At 42.8% G+C, this 15,295-nt stretch overlaps 1 protein-coding gene across 1 annotated transcript in view; it reads left to right on the top strand.

Annotated features, from left to right (window-relative positions):
• SYN3 (synapsin III) overlaps positions 1 to 15,295 on the top strand; it is a 594,890-nt gene that overhangs the window by 228,216 nt on the left and 351,379 nt on the right. Inside the window, exon 5 of the mRNA XM_082255354.1 lies at positions 10,373 to 10,529. Coding sequence (XP_082111480.1) covers positions 10,373 to 10,529 — 157 coding nt within the window. The remainder of the gene's footprint in view (positions 1 to 10,372; positions 10,530 to 15,295) is intronic.

Below are 15,295 nucleotides of genomic sequence, written 5' to 3'. Positions count from 1 at the left end.
CAGCCATACACTTTGTATGGCTGAATTTGCACCGCATCCACAGTAAACTCGCACATGAGGCTTTTTTTTTGCTGCAGCAGAATCGAATCGCATGGTGGTTCACACTTGTGCGATCCGATTCTGTGCAAACTTGCAGATCGCACTGCGATATGCGATCAAACTGGGGGTGTCATTAACTTTTAATTGACACCCCCTGCGTATCGCATATGGCGGTGTGAACTGCCAGAGGTGCAGATGCGATGCGGGAACACGCTGTATATTCGCAGTGTTCCTGCATGGCACAAATATGAACCGGCACTTAGTCCCGATTTACACTGGTGCGATGGGGGAAACCCTGCGATTCAGTGCCGGTTCCCGCATTGCACCAGAATTGCACACTGGTTCACACTGAGATCTGCGAATCGCTGGGGATGTCAATGTAAGGTTAATGACACCCCCAGATTGGTTCAAAGATCGCAGTGCGAACTGTGAAATGATACAGGAATCAGATCGTGTAGGTGTGAACATCAATGTGATCCGATTCCAGTGCAGGCACAAAATAGGGACCTGCACCATTTTGGTGCAAATGCGATGCGATTTCAGCCTTACAGTTTGTATGGCTGAAATCACATCACAGAGACATCGCATGTGATCTGGGCAGTAATGTGGTGTGAATCACATGCGATGTCTGGCATCACACAAGTGTGAACCAGCACTTAAAGTGGTATTAACCAGTTCTGGACCAGAAGGATTTGCCCCCTTAATGACCAGGCCATATTTTGCGATTCGGCACTGCATTACTTTAACTGACAATTGCGCAGTCGTGCGACACTGTACCCAAATAAAATTGATGTCCTTTTTCCCACACATAGAGCTTTCTTTTGGTGGTATTTGATCATCTCTCCATTTTTTTTTTTTTTTGTGCTGTACACAAAAAAATAGCGACAATTCTTAAAAAAAAAACTATATTTTTCACATTCTGGTATATAACATTCCCCCCCAAAAAATGTAAAAATCTAAATTTTCGATCCTTTTAGTCCAATTTGTTTTATGCTACATATTTTTGGTAAAAGAAAATTGCAATAAGCGTATTTCGATTGGTTTGCGCAAAAGTTATCGCATCTACTAACTATGGGAAAGATTTATGTCATTTTTAATTTACTTATTTTACTAGTTATGGCGGTGATCTGCATTTTTTTGCGGTACTGCGACATTGCAGCGGACAGATCGGACCCTTGACTGACATTTTTGACACTTTTGGGGTTACCAGTGACATTACTACAGTAATCAGTGCTATACATATGCACTGTTATGATAATGACACTGGCAGAGAAGGGGTTAACCCAGGGTGATCAAAGGGTTAAATGTGAGCCTAGGGGAGTGATTCTAACTGTGGGGGGGGGCGTGACTTCTGAAATTACCATAGAGACCTGTGATCCTACATAGAAGGATCACAGGCTCTCGCGATCATTCCAGGGAGAATGGTCAGCTGTGTTTACAACAGCCGACCGTTCTTCTCTCTCAGTGGGGAACGATTGCGGGTGCCCATCAGCATTTACGGCCACCTGTCCCATGGATCGTCATCCCTGCTGCCTAGTAGGGGAGCGCGCCAATGGCAGCACATGCTTGCCCCCCAGCACCACGCGCGCGATTGACAAAGAGCTATGTTGTTTTGCGCAGCCTAGCCAGCCTGCCACAGTAAAACTGCGGCGGGCGGTTGGCAAGTGGTAAAGCAAAGCAAAATATTTATTGTACTGCAGCTTACTAGTTCTTAGATGGGTGGCTGCATTAGTTTTCTTTCTTGCTTTTAGGTTTTCTCGCTTTTGTTTTAACATACTGATCCTGCTAGTAAGTCAATCGTTTTTTAAAAGAACTAGCCATCTTGCAGATGTAGCAGTTAGAGGGTTGAATAAAACCATTTAACACTGACAAAGGGGTGAAGTCAGGGGCGGAGCCAATGGGGGCGGCAAAATTAAGTTTTGCCTAGGGTGTCAAAAATCCTTGCACCGGCCCTGTTTACACTTATAATAATGTGTATTGTACTTCATGAGCTAGATGACGGCAAGTCTGCCAGTTATTAGCTGCAGTTATTTAACCCTCCTCTTATGTTAGAATTCCGTTACTATCCATGATGTTAGGGTCAGTTTTGACCCGTGTTTTAAATCAGCCATAAAATACCCTCTGAATAATTATTTATCATCAAATTTGTTTCTTACCTCTTGGTTACCTTGTTAGGCTTCTTTATCCTTGAAAAGATTGGTTTTAATATTTTTGGTGTGACCCCTAGACCTTTCTTTTGATAGCATACCTCTCATTGTCAAATTTAAAAAATGGTAAAATAAAGTCAGCAACTCTGAAATGAATTTGTCCTATGTTTCTTCACTTTATTTAGAGAAGCAGACAAGCAGGAAAAGAGATAGGCCCCTCCCTAACTACAGCTCATAGGGTTGAGAGGGGATTGGCTGTCACTGTTACTAAGCAGAGAGAGTGTTTATGATTTCAGTTTTGGAACTTATTAGTGTCCTAAAATCCTATATTATAACTGGGTCAGAATTGACCCTAACACCATGAACGTCTTAATTTTCACCACAGTATTTTATAATTTAGTGAAAAGGATTATTTTTCTATTACATTGTTTAAATAGAGGTTCCTGACAAAGTAAAAAAATCTTGATGCAATAAACAAATTTATGTGATACTTATAGACATTCAAAACCTGAAAACGGGTCAGTTTTGACCCTAACACAAGAGGAGGGTTAAATCACTGTCATCTATTAGTTACTAGTGTGAAAGTAGAATACTGTTTGTGCTGGTAGTTACTTAGATATGTTCATTATGTTTCTGTACACAATTTCATCTGCATATGATAATGTAATCAGGCACCTGACCTGGTGGGATATATATTCGGTGTGTTCAATACATGTTCTAGATCTTATACAAGCTATTCGCGGGTAGTTTTGTATGGGGGCGGCCAGAATATCTGAATATAGGAAGCTGTATTCTGACGAAAAAAGCACACAAGCACATTGTAGGGTCGCAATTCCATTACAGTGGTGTTGGGCTTTAATGCGGGTGTAAGGATAAGCAATTAGTTAATAACCATTGGTGATTATTTGCAATAAATTTTGACTCAAAAATAATCATCTAGCGTATAAAAAAAGATTACTTTCAGCTGGATTTGGATTCAGTTGATTTCTCCAAAACGCAATTAATTATAATTTTATCAATGATTGCATTGCTGAATGTATAACTAGCAAGAGCTAGAAAATTCTGAATAAACCCTCTGCTCACTGTTATACACCCCTACATATTTTTGCAAATTTTTGCATAAAAACAGTATTTCTTAGCGACACCCCTTTAGAACCCTGTATGATTATATAGTCAGGTCCATAAATATTGGGACATCAACACAATTCTAATCTTTTTGGCTCTATACACCACCACAATGGATTTGAAATGAAACAAACAAGATGTGCTTTAACTGCAGACTTTCAGCTTTAATTTGAGGGTATTTACATCCAAATCAGGTGAAAGGTGTAGGAATTACAACAGTTTGGATGTGTGCCTCCCACTTTTTAAGGGACCAAAAGTAATAGAACAATTGGCTGATCAGCTGTTCCATGGCCAGGTGTGTGTTATTCCCTCATTATCCCATTTACAAGGAGCAGATAAAAGGTCCAGAGTTCATTTCAATTGTGCTATTTGCATTTGGAATCTGTTGCTGTCAACTCTCAATATGAGATCCAAAGAGCTGTCGCTATCAGTGAAGATAGCCATCATTAGGCTGAAAAAACAAAACAAACCCCTCAGAAAGATAGCAAAAACATTGGGTGTGGCCAAATCAACTGTTGGGAACATCCTTAAAAAGAAAGAACACACCGGTGAGCTCAGCAACACCAAAAGACCTGGAAGACCACGGAAAACAACTGTGGTGGATGACCGAAGAATTATTTGCCTGGTGAAGAAAAAACCCTTCACAACAGTTGGCCAGATCAAGAACACTCTCCAGGAGGTAGGTGGATGTGTGTCAAAGTCAACAATCAAGAGAAGACTTCACCAGAGTTAATACAGGGGGTTCACCACAAGATGTAAACCATTGGTGAGTCTCAAAAAAACGGAAGGCCAGATTAGAGTTTGCCAAACAACATCTAAAAAAGCCTTCACAGTTCTGGAACAACATCCTATGGACAGATGAGACCAAAATCAACTTGTACCAGAGTGATGGGAAGAGAAGAATATGGAGAAGGAAAGGAACTGCTCATGATCCAAAGCATACCACCTCATCAGTGAAGCATGGTGGTGGTAGTGTCATGGCGTGGGCATGTATGGCTGCCAATGGAACTGGTTCTCTTGTATTTATTGATGATGTAACTGCTGACAAAAGCAGCAGTATGAATTCTGAAGTGTTTTGGGCAATATTATCTGCTCATATTCAGCCAAATGCTTCAGAACTCATTGGATGGCGCTTCACAGTGCAGATGGACAATGACCCGAAGCATACTGCGAAAGCAACCAAATCATTTTTTTAAGGGAAAGAAGTGGAATGTTATGCAATGGCCAAGTCAATCACCTGACCTGAATCCGATTGAGCATACATTTCACTTGCTGAAGACAAAACTGAAGGGAAAATGCCCCAAGAACAAGCAGGAACTGAAGACAGTTGCAGTAGAGGCCTGGCAGAGCATCACCAGGGATGAAACCCAGCGTCTAGTGATGTCTATGCGTTCCAGACTTCAGGTTGTAATTGACTGCAAAGCATTTTCAACCTAGTATTAAAAAGTGAAAGTTTGATTTATGATTGTTAATCTGTCCCATTACTTTTGGTCCCTTAAAAGTGGGAGGCACATATACAAACTGTTGTAATTCCTACACCTTTCACCTGATTTGGATGTAAATACCCTCAAATTAAAGCTGAAAGTCGTCAGTTAAAGCACATCTTTTTTGTTTCATTTCAAATCCATTGTGGTGGTGTATAGAGACAATATTTATGGACCTGACTGTATATAAACACTGTTCAAAAACATTAAAGGATCACTTTTTAATCAGAGTATAGAATCAAGTCAATTGAACTCCTGGGATATTGATCTGGTCAGTTACATAGCAGAGGGGGCAGTTTAAGCTGCTTTGGTGTTAATTAAATTAACAACAAGTGCACTAGATGGGCAACAATGAGACAACCTCCAAAACAGGAATGGTTTTACAGGTAGAGGGCACTGCCATTTTCTCCCTATTCATCTTTTCTGACTGCTTTTCACTAGTCCTGCATTTGGCTAGGATCAGTGTCACTACTGGTAGCATGAGGCGATACCTAGACCCTATAGAGGTTGCACAAGCAGTCCATCTCCTCCAGGAGGGCACATCAATATGTTCCATTGCCAGAAGGTTTGCTGTGTCTCCCAGCACAATCTCAAGAACATGTAGGAGATTTCAGGAGACAAACAGTTACTCTAGGTCTAGGCTGGACAGGTCTGTAGAAGGTCCTTAAAAAACCAGCAGGACCGATATCTGCTTCTTTGTGCAAGGATGAACAGGATGAGCACTGCCAGAGCCCTACAAAATGACCTCCAGCAGGCCACTGGTGTGAATGTCTCTGACCAAACAATCAGAAACCGACTTCATTTGGGTGGCCTGAGGGCCTGACGTACAATAGTGGGCCCTGTGCTCACTGCCCGCCACTGTGGAGCTCAATTGGCATTTGCCATTGAGCATCAGAATTGGCAGGTCCGCCACTGGCACCCTGTGCTTTTCACAGATGAGAGCAGGTTCACCCTGAGCACATGTGACAGACATGAAAGGGTCTGGAGAAGCCGCGGAGAACATTATGCTGCCTGCAACATTGTTCAGCATGACCGTTTTGGTGGTGGGTCAGTGATGGTCTTGGGAGGCAAATTCATGGAGGAATGCACAGACCTTTACAGGCTAGGCAATGGCACTCTGACTGCCATTAGGTATCAGGATGAAATCCTTGGACCCATTGTCAGACCCTACGCTGGTGCAGTGGTTCCTGAGTTCCTCTGGTGCACGACAATGCCCGGCCTCATGTGGCGAGAGTATGCAGCCAGTTCCTGGAGGATGAAGGAATTGACACCATTGAATGGCACTCATGCCCGTCTGACCTAAATCTAATAGAACGCCTCTGGGACATTATGTTTTTGGCCCATCTGACGCCGCCAGGTTGCACCTCAGTTTGTTCAGGAGCTCAGTGATGCCCTGGTCCAGATCTGGGAGGAAATACCCCAGGACACCATCCGTCGTCTCAATAGGAGCATGTCAAGACGTCCCAGGCTGCATTCAAGCATGTGAGGGCCATACAAACTACTGAGTACCATTTTGAGTTGCTGCAGTGAAATTTCAGCAAAATGGACTAGCCTGCTGCATCATTTTTCACTTTGATTTCTGGGGTATCTTTGAATTCAGTCCTCTGTAGGTTGATCATTTTAATTTCCATCAAATGATGTGTCTTTTATTTTCATTCCTAACACATTACCCAGTCCATATCAGTATAGATATCCAGCATGATATTTTCCCCATTGAGATATAATGAGTTTTCATTGTTTCTTTAATTTTTTTTGAGCAATGTATATACACACTATTTAGATTTGATCACAGGCATATCTCAATTTCTTTAGCAAGATTTAGAACCCATTTGAAAAAAAAAAAAAAGGAATTTGGATTGAAAAGATGGACAGTGGGAAGTTATGGTATGGACGTAAAAGGCCCTTTTAGATTCCAAGAGCTAATAAACCCTCTTCTCTCTGACCTGCCCACATAAAACTCTGCTTCATGTCAGCTCAGCCTTGGTATTTCCTTCAGGAAATGTCAGATTCTTTACTGCACCACTTCCTGAGCGTCTCCTCCACCTGCAAGATCTGAGCTGGCTCTTTATAGTCTCCTCTATAATCCATGAGCTCACGGAACCTAAGCAACGGAATTTAACACAAGCCCACAAGATTGCATCTTGACCCAAATGTCGACCTTTTTCTTTCAAAGTTTCAAAGAAAGGTGCTTCCCCACCTTGGAAACATTTTCTGTCGAATATCACCCTCTAAATGATCAGACCACATCATCAAGGGGTAATAGTAATGTGAGCACTTATTTCTTTGGACATTTTTCTCCACCCAAAGTAAACGCCAGTTATTTCCAAAGTCAATACAGTGTGCTAGGAATGAAACTCCGCTAGAGCCTACAGTATATTTAATTTAGCAAAGGGTGGAAAGGTGTATGTTTTTGCTTGCAGGACTGAGACAAGGAAAATACATTTAGGCTGGGGAACTTCGTGTGGTTGATGGGCTGGAGATTTATGGCTCCTCCGTGAAGTTTTATGATTCTTAGTCCTACAGTGGAACACCAATGATACCAGTGCTTTGAAATGAACCAGAAATTTACAGCTCAGTTGAGGTCTGTTACATTCTGGAAAGGAATAACTTAACATGAACCTGTCAGTATAGCTAATATTTGTTGCAGATGACGCTTCTGTCCAGTACAGTTGTTTGCCATTGGCTAAGCCACAGAGAGGGTGCAAGTTTCATGGCAGAGCACACCAGTGTAACAGAGAGCTGACCGTACCTAGAACCATGTCCAGAATTCAATCATTGAATCCCAGTTCACATTATAGCTATGTCAGACATCGCATGTGATTCGTGCCGCACTGCTGTGCAAATCACATGCGATTGTATGGATGAATTTGCATTGCATTCGGACCAAAGTCATGCAGGACCCTTTTTTATGGTCCACACCAGAATCTGATCGCATGGGTGTTCACACCCTATGCTATCCGATTCCTGTTGGAATTGACAGTTTGCACTGCGATATGCAAACTAATCTGGGGGTGTCATTAATTTTGTATTGACACTCCCAGCAGTTCGCATATGGCAAAGTAAACTGCTTGCGAGTCGGGTGCGGTGCGGGAACCCGGCGCAGTGGATTCACAGTTTTCCCGCATCGTACCAGTGTGAACTGGCACTGAAGGTCTCTAGTGGTGGATACGAACCCCAGCTAGGACTAAGTAGCAGCTGTCTTCACATGCTCCTAATAAAAGCTGAACTTCAGACAGATATGAAACACAAATTAATCAGCTCTGTATTTATTGATGTGTTATGTAAAGTATTTTTTTTAACTGCAATGGTGTAAGCACGTCATCTTTGTTAAAAGCCCTTTTGCAATTCTCTGTACAGCAGATCTCAGACTGAGGGAGGGAGAAGCAGCACAAGGAGTCACTCATTTGAGCTCATGTGCTAACAAGAAGCATCCTGATAAATGCTCATTGGCTTGCTGCTTCTGCTCCACTGTCCAGTCACAGGCTGGGGGGAGGGACAAGGCTTGTAAGTATTAACCACTTTACCACCGGAGGATTTTGCTGTCTTACGTCTGGGCCACTTTTTGCGATTCGGCACTGTGCGACTTTGACAATTGCGCGGTCGTGCGACGCCGTACCCAAATGAAATTGACATCCTTTTTTTCCCACAAACAGAGCTTTCTTTTGGTGGTATTTGATCACCTGTGTGATTTTTTTTGCGATTAAACAAAAAAAGAGCGTAAATTTTGAAAAAATAACAATATTTTTCACATTTTTTTTTATATGAAATTCCCCCCCAAAAAATGTAAAAATCAAAATTTTTTTAAATGTTTGGCCAATTTGTTTTCTGCTACCTATGTTTGGTAAAAAAAATCGCAATAAGCGTATTTTGATTGGTTTGCGCAAAAGTTATTGTGTTTACTATCTAAGGGAAAGATTTATGTCATTTTTGGTGTTTTTTTTTTTAACGAGTAATGGCGGCGATCTGCGTTTTTTTTTTTGCGGGACTGCGACATTGCGGCGGACAGATCGGACCCCTGACTGACATGTTTGACACTTTTGGGGGTACCAGTGACATTACTACAGTAATCAGTGCTATATATATGCACTGTTACTGTAAAAATGAAACTGGCAGGGAAGGGGTTAATTTTATTGGCGAGGGAGGGGTTAATGTATGCCTGGTGCTTACTGACATGTGTGGGGGGAGGTGACTGTGTGACACAAGGACAGATCGAGGGTTCAGCTATGCTGAACCCTGCAATCTGACCCTGCCTGTCACTTCGGAGATCCGCCTGCTTGTGTTTACACAAGCGGGCGGATCTCCACACTCGATTCCCCGACGATCGGGGAAGAGCAGCGGCGATCGCCGCTGCTCCTCCCCTGGCCCGACTCCCGCTGTGACTGAATACAGTGGGAGCGAGCCTCCGGCGGCGCACGCCGCCTAGAAGGGGGAGGGTCTGCCGACGTAGGTCTACGTCGTCAGACCTACAAAAGCCACTTTGCCGCAGTACAGCTCTAGTGAGCAGCGGCAAAGTGGTTAAAGTAGAACTATAGGCAAAACTTTTTTTTTCATTTTGGATAGGCCAAGGGAGGATTCTGTGCTGAGAGTACCTCATTGGGGACACTTACTAAAACTGTTGCAAACAGAATCTGGTGCGGCTGTGCATAGTAACCAATCAGTTTCTTACTTCAGCTTGTTCAATTAAGCTTTAACAATAAAATCTGGAAGCTGATCGGTTACTATGTACAGCTGCACCAGATTCTGTGTGCACCAGTTTTAGTAAATCCCCCCCAATGAGGTACTCTCAGCACAGAATCCTTCCCCCTATGCCATTATGGAGGCACCCAACCCGACCTAACCAGCACCGCCCAGTAGCCTATTCCATGCCTTCCTCTGAGCTTATGGAAATGGACTTCAAAAAGAATTTCACCCAGCACATGTTCATTTCCAGATGTTCCCATCTTAAAGTTAGAAGATGGAACTTTCAATATTAACTGGAGAGGACCTTCAAGTACACCCAATTACAATGATTGTTTCACTTTAACTTAATACAGTCTTAAACATTTTATTTGGGGAGGGAAGAGGTTACATCCTAAATCTAAACCATTGCACACCAACCTAAGCTTTACTTCTATCACCCATGATGCTTGTTACTTTATTATATACAAGTTAAAAAAATGAAAGCACCACTGCCAAAAACATTCTACCATGCTGTCATCGTGTGTAGTTTAGTGTTGGTAAGGTCAAATACAATGTTGAGTTTTTTGTCCGTTTTTAAAGTTCTGCCTCTAAATAAAATATATGTGTTTGGTTGACAATGGGGTTCATTTACTAAAGGGAAATATACTGTGCATTGGGGAAGTGCAGTTGCACTCGTTTTCCCCAGAGCTTAGTGGTGAAACATCCAATTGTGCAAGGAAAAATGCTTACCTTGCATCTGATTGGGTATTCTTTACAAGGTTAAGCTTCATCACAACTACTAAGTTCTGGGCAAAATCAGTGCAACTGCCCCTGCAAAATATATTGGCCTTGGTAAATCAACCTCATTATCTCCACAGCTCGCTGAATTCCCTGACCTTCATTATCCTTTCCTTCCAGATCCTTCAAACCGGACTTTGTGCTTATCCGTCAGCATGCATACAGCATGACTCTTGGTGAGGATTTCCGAAGCCTGATCATGGGCCTGCAGTATGGGGGGGTCCCCAGCGTCAATTCCCTGTACTCCATCTACAATTTCTGCAGCAAACCCTGGGTGGTAAGTACCCAAGCACAACATACTCTAACTCCATGTACAAGGGGCTAGAGGGAAAAAGGTAAAGCACTTCAATGCATTGTAACAACACAATATACCCCTTTCCAATAATTTGTTAAAATGCATTGCAGTTCTTGCTTTTTTTCCTTTTTATTAATATCTATGTTGTTCCACCAGTAAAACCATTGTCATCAGCACAAGTGGGGAAAATCCTTCCAATAGTTCCCCAGATAGCAATAAAAACCTCACAGAAACTCTCATCTTTATCCATTTCATCCAAAATGGAACAAAAGGGATTTTTAAGGCGTACAACAGATTTATAAAATCGTATAAATTTTATTGTAGATATTCTAAACTTAAAATCAATTATTTTTTTAAAAACCATAAACAACAATTTCATGCAGCTCCTCCCCCCCCCCCTCCTCCTGAACAATACCAGGCCATATGCCCTCAACATTTTTGTGGTTGTGGGGGTATGCGGGCAGGAAGCTTACCGGAATCTAGAAGTCACCCAGATTCCCCCCATGTGAATGAGTATGGGGTACTCCTAATTCCGCTACCCATTCACCGAAAATGTGTCAAAAAGTAATAAAAACACACATACAGTTTTTGACAATTCCTTTTATAAAGAATAAAAAAACAGTATCCACTCATATACTGTAAATCTCATCAACCATGCCATCGCTACACCTGAAAAAGAATTTTTATCTATGCATTAGGATAAAAAGCCTTCTGTGTGCAGCAGCCTCCTCAGAACCCCCTAATACTTACCTGAATCCCATCTCTGTTCAGTGATGTCCACGAGTTCCTCGACCGCCCGGGACTCTCTCTCCTGATTGGCTGAGCTCCCGCGGCTGTCATCCAAAGTCCCAAAATCAGTTAGCCAACCAGGAGAGAGAGGAGGAGGGGCTGACCCGCAGCTCCGTGTCTGAATGGATAGACGGAGCTGCAGTTCAGCTCGGGGGCCCCCATAGCAAGCTGCTTGCTGTGACGTCACTCAACAGGAGGGAGGGAGGGAGGGAGGGGCCAGGAGTACCAAAGAGGGACCCGAAGAAGAGGAGGATCAGGGCTGTTCTGTGCAAAACCAACTGCACAGAGGAGGTAAATATAACATGTTTGTTGTTTTTTATTTTTTTTTTAAACAAGACTTTACAAACACTTTAATACAAGGAATCCATTACGTAAAAAAATATTTAGGCTTTAGAACCCCTTTAAAGGCATTGTACACTTTCATATGTTTTTTTTAGTTTTAACACGATATTAGTGTAGTTAGATTCCCTGTGTCGTTGTTTTCTCTACCTTGTAATGATGAGCTAATTTGTTGTGGCTGCAGTTTCTAATGTGGTGGCTGATCGATTCCCTGTGTCCATGTGTACATTCAAGTGATTTTAAAATCTTGTGTTTTGTTTTTTTTTAAAACAAACATGTTATACTTGCCTCCGCTGTGCAGTTAGTTTTGCACACAGCAGCCCAGATCCTCCTCTTCTCGTGTCCCTGGCTGGAGCTCCTGGCTCCTCCCTCCTGTCGAGTGCCCCCACAACAAGCAGCTTGCAATGGGGGCACCCGACCCGAGTCACAGCTCTGTGTGTCCATACAGACATGAAGCTGCTGTTCAGCTCCACCTCTCTATCCTGATTGGTAAACTGAGTGTCCCAGATGGGCGAGGAACTCGTGGACATTGCTGGATAGAGATAGAGCTCAGTTAAGTATTAGGGGGTGCTGAGGGGGCTGCTACACACAGAAAGCTTTCTATCCTAATGCATAGAATGCATTAGGATAAAAAACCTTCTGCCTTTACTATTCCTTTCAGCTTGCTTGTCCCTATGGATAGGAAACTTCATGTTACGGGTCACACAGCACCTAATGTATGCCTTGCCATTTCCTCTGTGTTACATCACAAATATTATTATTATACAGGATTTATATAGCGCCAACAGTTTTCGCAGCGCTTGAAAGTGTGGGGAAGACAATACAGTTACAGGTACAATTCAATACAGGAGGAATCAGAGGGCCCTGCTCGTTAGAGCTTACAATCTAGAAGAATATGGGAGTATACATGTGTCAAACCGCATTTCTTCCAGCATGGTGAGCTCTGACTGTTTGCGCCTGGGTCAGATCTAATTACTGTATAGCTCTGAGCTCAGGGATTGTGGGGTATATAGTTTCTTCAAAGAAAGTTTTAGTTCTCAGACTACAGACAGTGGTCATGCAATAACCTTTGCAGCGCCATGCAACATGCCTCAGGTGCAGATAGAAAGGTTTAAAATGCCTTTAAACATATTTTGCTCTTGCTGAAAAATCTTACCTAGATTTCCCTTTCTATGTAATGCTAAGAAGCTACTGTGCTGGCAGATCTCATTACCAGGTGTAAGCTAGATGTGCACACTGCCTGCCCTAATAAAGATTTAAATATCTCAAGCCATGGGTGGTACATTGTATGTTAAAAAAAGAAAAAAAAATCTGAGCATTAATCTGTCCCCCAATCAAGTTATTCAGAACAATAAATGCTGCTCATGGAATGCTAACTATAAACCTTCACTAGAAAGACAACTAGAAAGGTAAGAAATATTTTTCAGCTATTTTAGGTATGCTGTGTGAATGGGAACACATAACCAACCTAAAGTGGGGTTGTCACAGATTTCTATAAATAAATGGCATCTTTAGAAGTTATCTGAACATGTCAGAGTTTAATCCAGGTCATTAGCAGTGAGCAGGCTGCATCAGGTCTCCGGGACAGGATGACAGCGACGAGGAAATCGGACACCTAGCGGGAGATAGAAAAGGCGGAGGCCTCTTCAGAGATATAGAATGCTGATAATTCATAAGGCCAGTCAAAACAAAAAATTGTTTTCCTTCCAGTGTCACGCTTCAGCCTCGCAATGGTGCTGGAAGCCATGTTTTTTCTTTGCCCGCTTGCCAAAAATAATGTTTAGTGCTGGTGTGTCTCCCGGGTTATGAGTACTATGAATACTGCTGTGATAAACAGCGCACCGTAAAGGCATCTCACTAGTAAAGTAGATGGAAGCCCTAAATAAATGTAGCACTCCCCCCGGCAGGAACTGCTGGATATTAACTCTGCGGGCTCCCCTGGTTACCAATACACAGTTATAAGCAGATACAGATCCTGGGTCCCTCCTTGCTCCTGTTGGCTTTTCCCAGAAATAAACACTCTACGGGTGTTGGTTTTTTGTTGTTTATTGGTAATTGGGATGGGAGAAGGGAATAGTGGGATACTCCAATTGAACTATTCACATAGATGAGGACTTCTATCTTCAGAACTTCTTTAGTGATCATAAACATCCATGCTGTTAATCCACACTGCCACAAGTGTGAATGGGGTTTAGTCTCTTGCCCTCTAATAAGGGGACACTCTCACTAGCATCCCCTTTCAGCTGACACCCGTCCACTGACTATCCTAGGAGCAGGGGTGGCCCCCCTCAGGTCAGGCCCCTTGACACAAGTTCCTGTACTCACGATACAGCAGAAACAGGACCACCAGTGTCTCCCCTCTCTGTCAGCTTCCCTGGACCTCTGGGTTCAGCTCCTCCCAACTGCTCCTCTGACCCTCAGGACGACCTCCTGCCACTGCATGGCACCTCTACAGAGGAGGAGGCAGCTGCCCTCTCCCTCCGGGACTTTGCTCTCCAACGAAAGACCCTGAGCATGTGTGCTCCTGGCTTTTATACAGTATCCCAGCATTCCCCCGAGGCAACCTGCCCTCTGCCAATCACCAGGACTGTATCAAAAGCCTATGCACCCATTTGTGAGGTTTCCTCCCACTGTCCAACATGCCTTCCTATTGGACCAGTGTGAAACACTCTCCAGATGAATGAATCGCATGTATTTAAACAATTGCCATTTTTTCATCTTAGAAAATGTTGCTTTCACCTATGTTTTCATTAGCTGTAGCAGCTCATGCTGCTGATCTCCTGCAGCCTCTGTTCAGACGACACCCCAGCGATGGCTGCAGGGCATTTCTCAGGATGGGTTTTCTGATAATGACAACAGTGGACCATGTCTGAGTAATGTGCATCGGCACAGCCCCTTGCGGTATCTGTTAGGAGAGGATGTGACAGAGTGACAACACAGGAGAGCAATTATGGGACGGGGGAGAGTGTTGTCACCATATAACCTATCACTACATGGTAAGATCATCAGGGATTATGTCATGGAAAGCTACAGTTTTAAAAGTGTTAAAAAAGTAGCATTCGGAGTATATACAGTGCCTTGCGAAAGCATTCGGCCCCCTTGAACTTTGCGACCTTTTGCCACATTTCAGGCTTCAAACATAAAGATATAAAACTGTATTTTTTTGTGAAGAATCAACAACAAGTGGGACACAATCATGAAGTGGAACGAAATTTATTGGATATTTCAAACTTTGTTAACAAATAAAAAGCTGAAAAATTGGGCGTACAAAATTATTCAGCCCCTTTACTTTCAGTGCAGCAAACTCTCTCCAGAATTTCAGTGAGGATCTCTGAATGTATGTATTATATAAGTCGCGCTGAATTGAAAGAAACAAATAAATGTCCAACTGTTTAAAGTCCCAAATAAACGTAGAAAGTGACTAATGGTGTTTGAGAATCTTGTGCAGCCTCCAAAAGATCCCGTAGGAATTGTGCTTACCAGAACGGCAATTTTTAAATTGCAGGGTTCATATGATGAGGTGAGTTTACGTGCCCAGGTGATCCAATATAATTCTAGCGCAAAACTCTCAATGGATGGTCATATATCATGTGGAGGAAAAAGACATTCCATAGCGTGAT

This window comes from Pelophylax lessonae (genome assembly GCF_965119305.1).
Source record: "Pelophylax lessonae genome assembly, chromosome: 4".
NCBI classification, from domain to species: Eukaryota; Metazoa; Chordata; class Amphibia; order Anura; family Ranidae; genus Pelophylax; species Pelophylax lessonae.
This window is presented reverse-complemented; position numbering and strand designations above follow the sequence as displayed.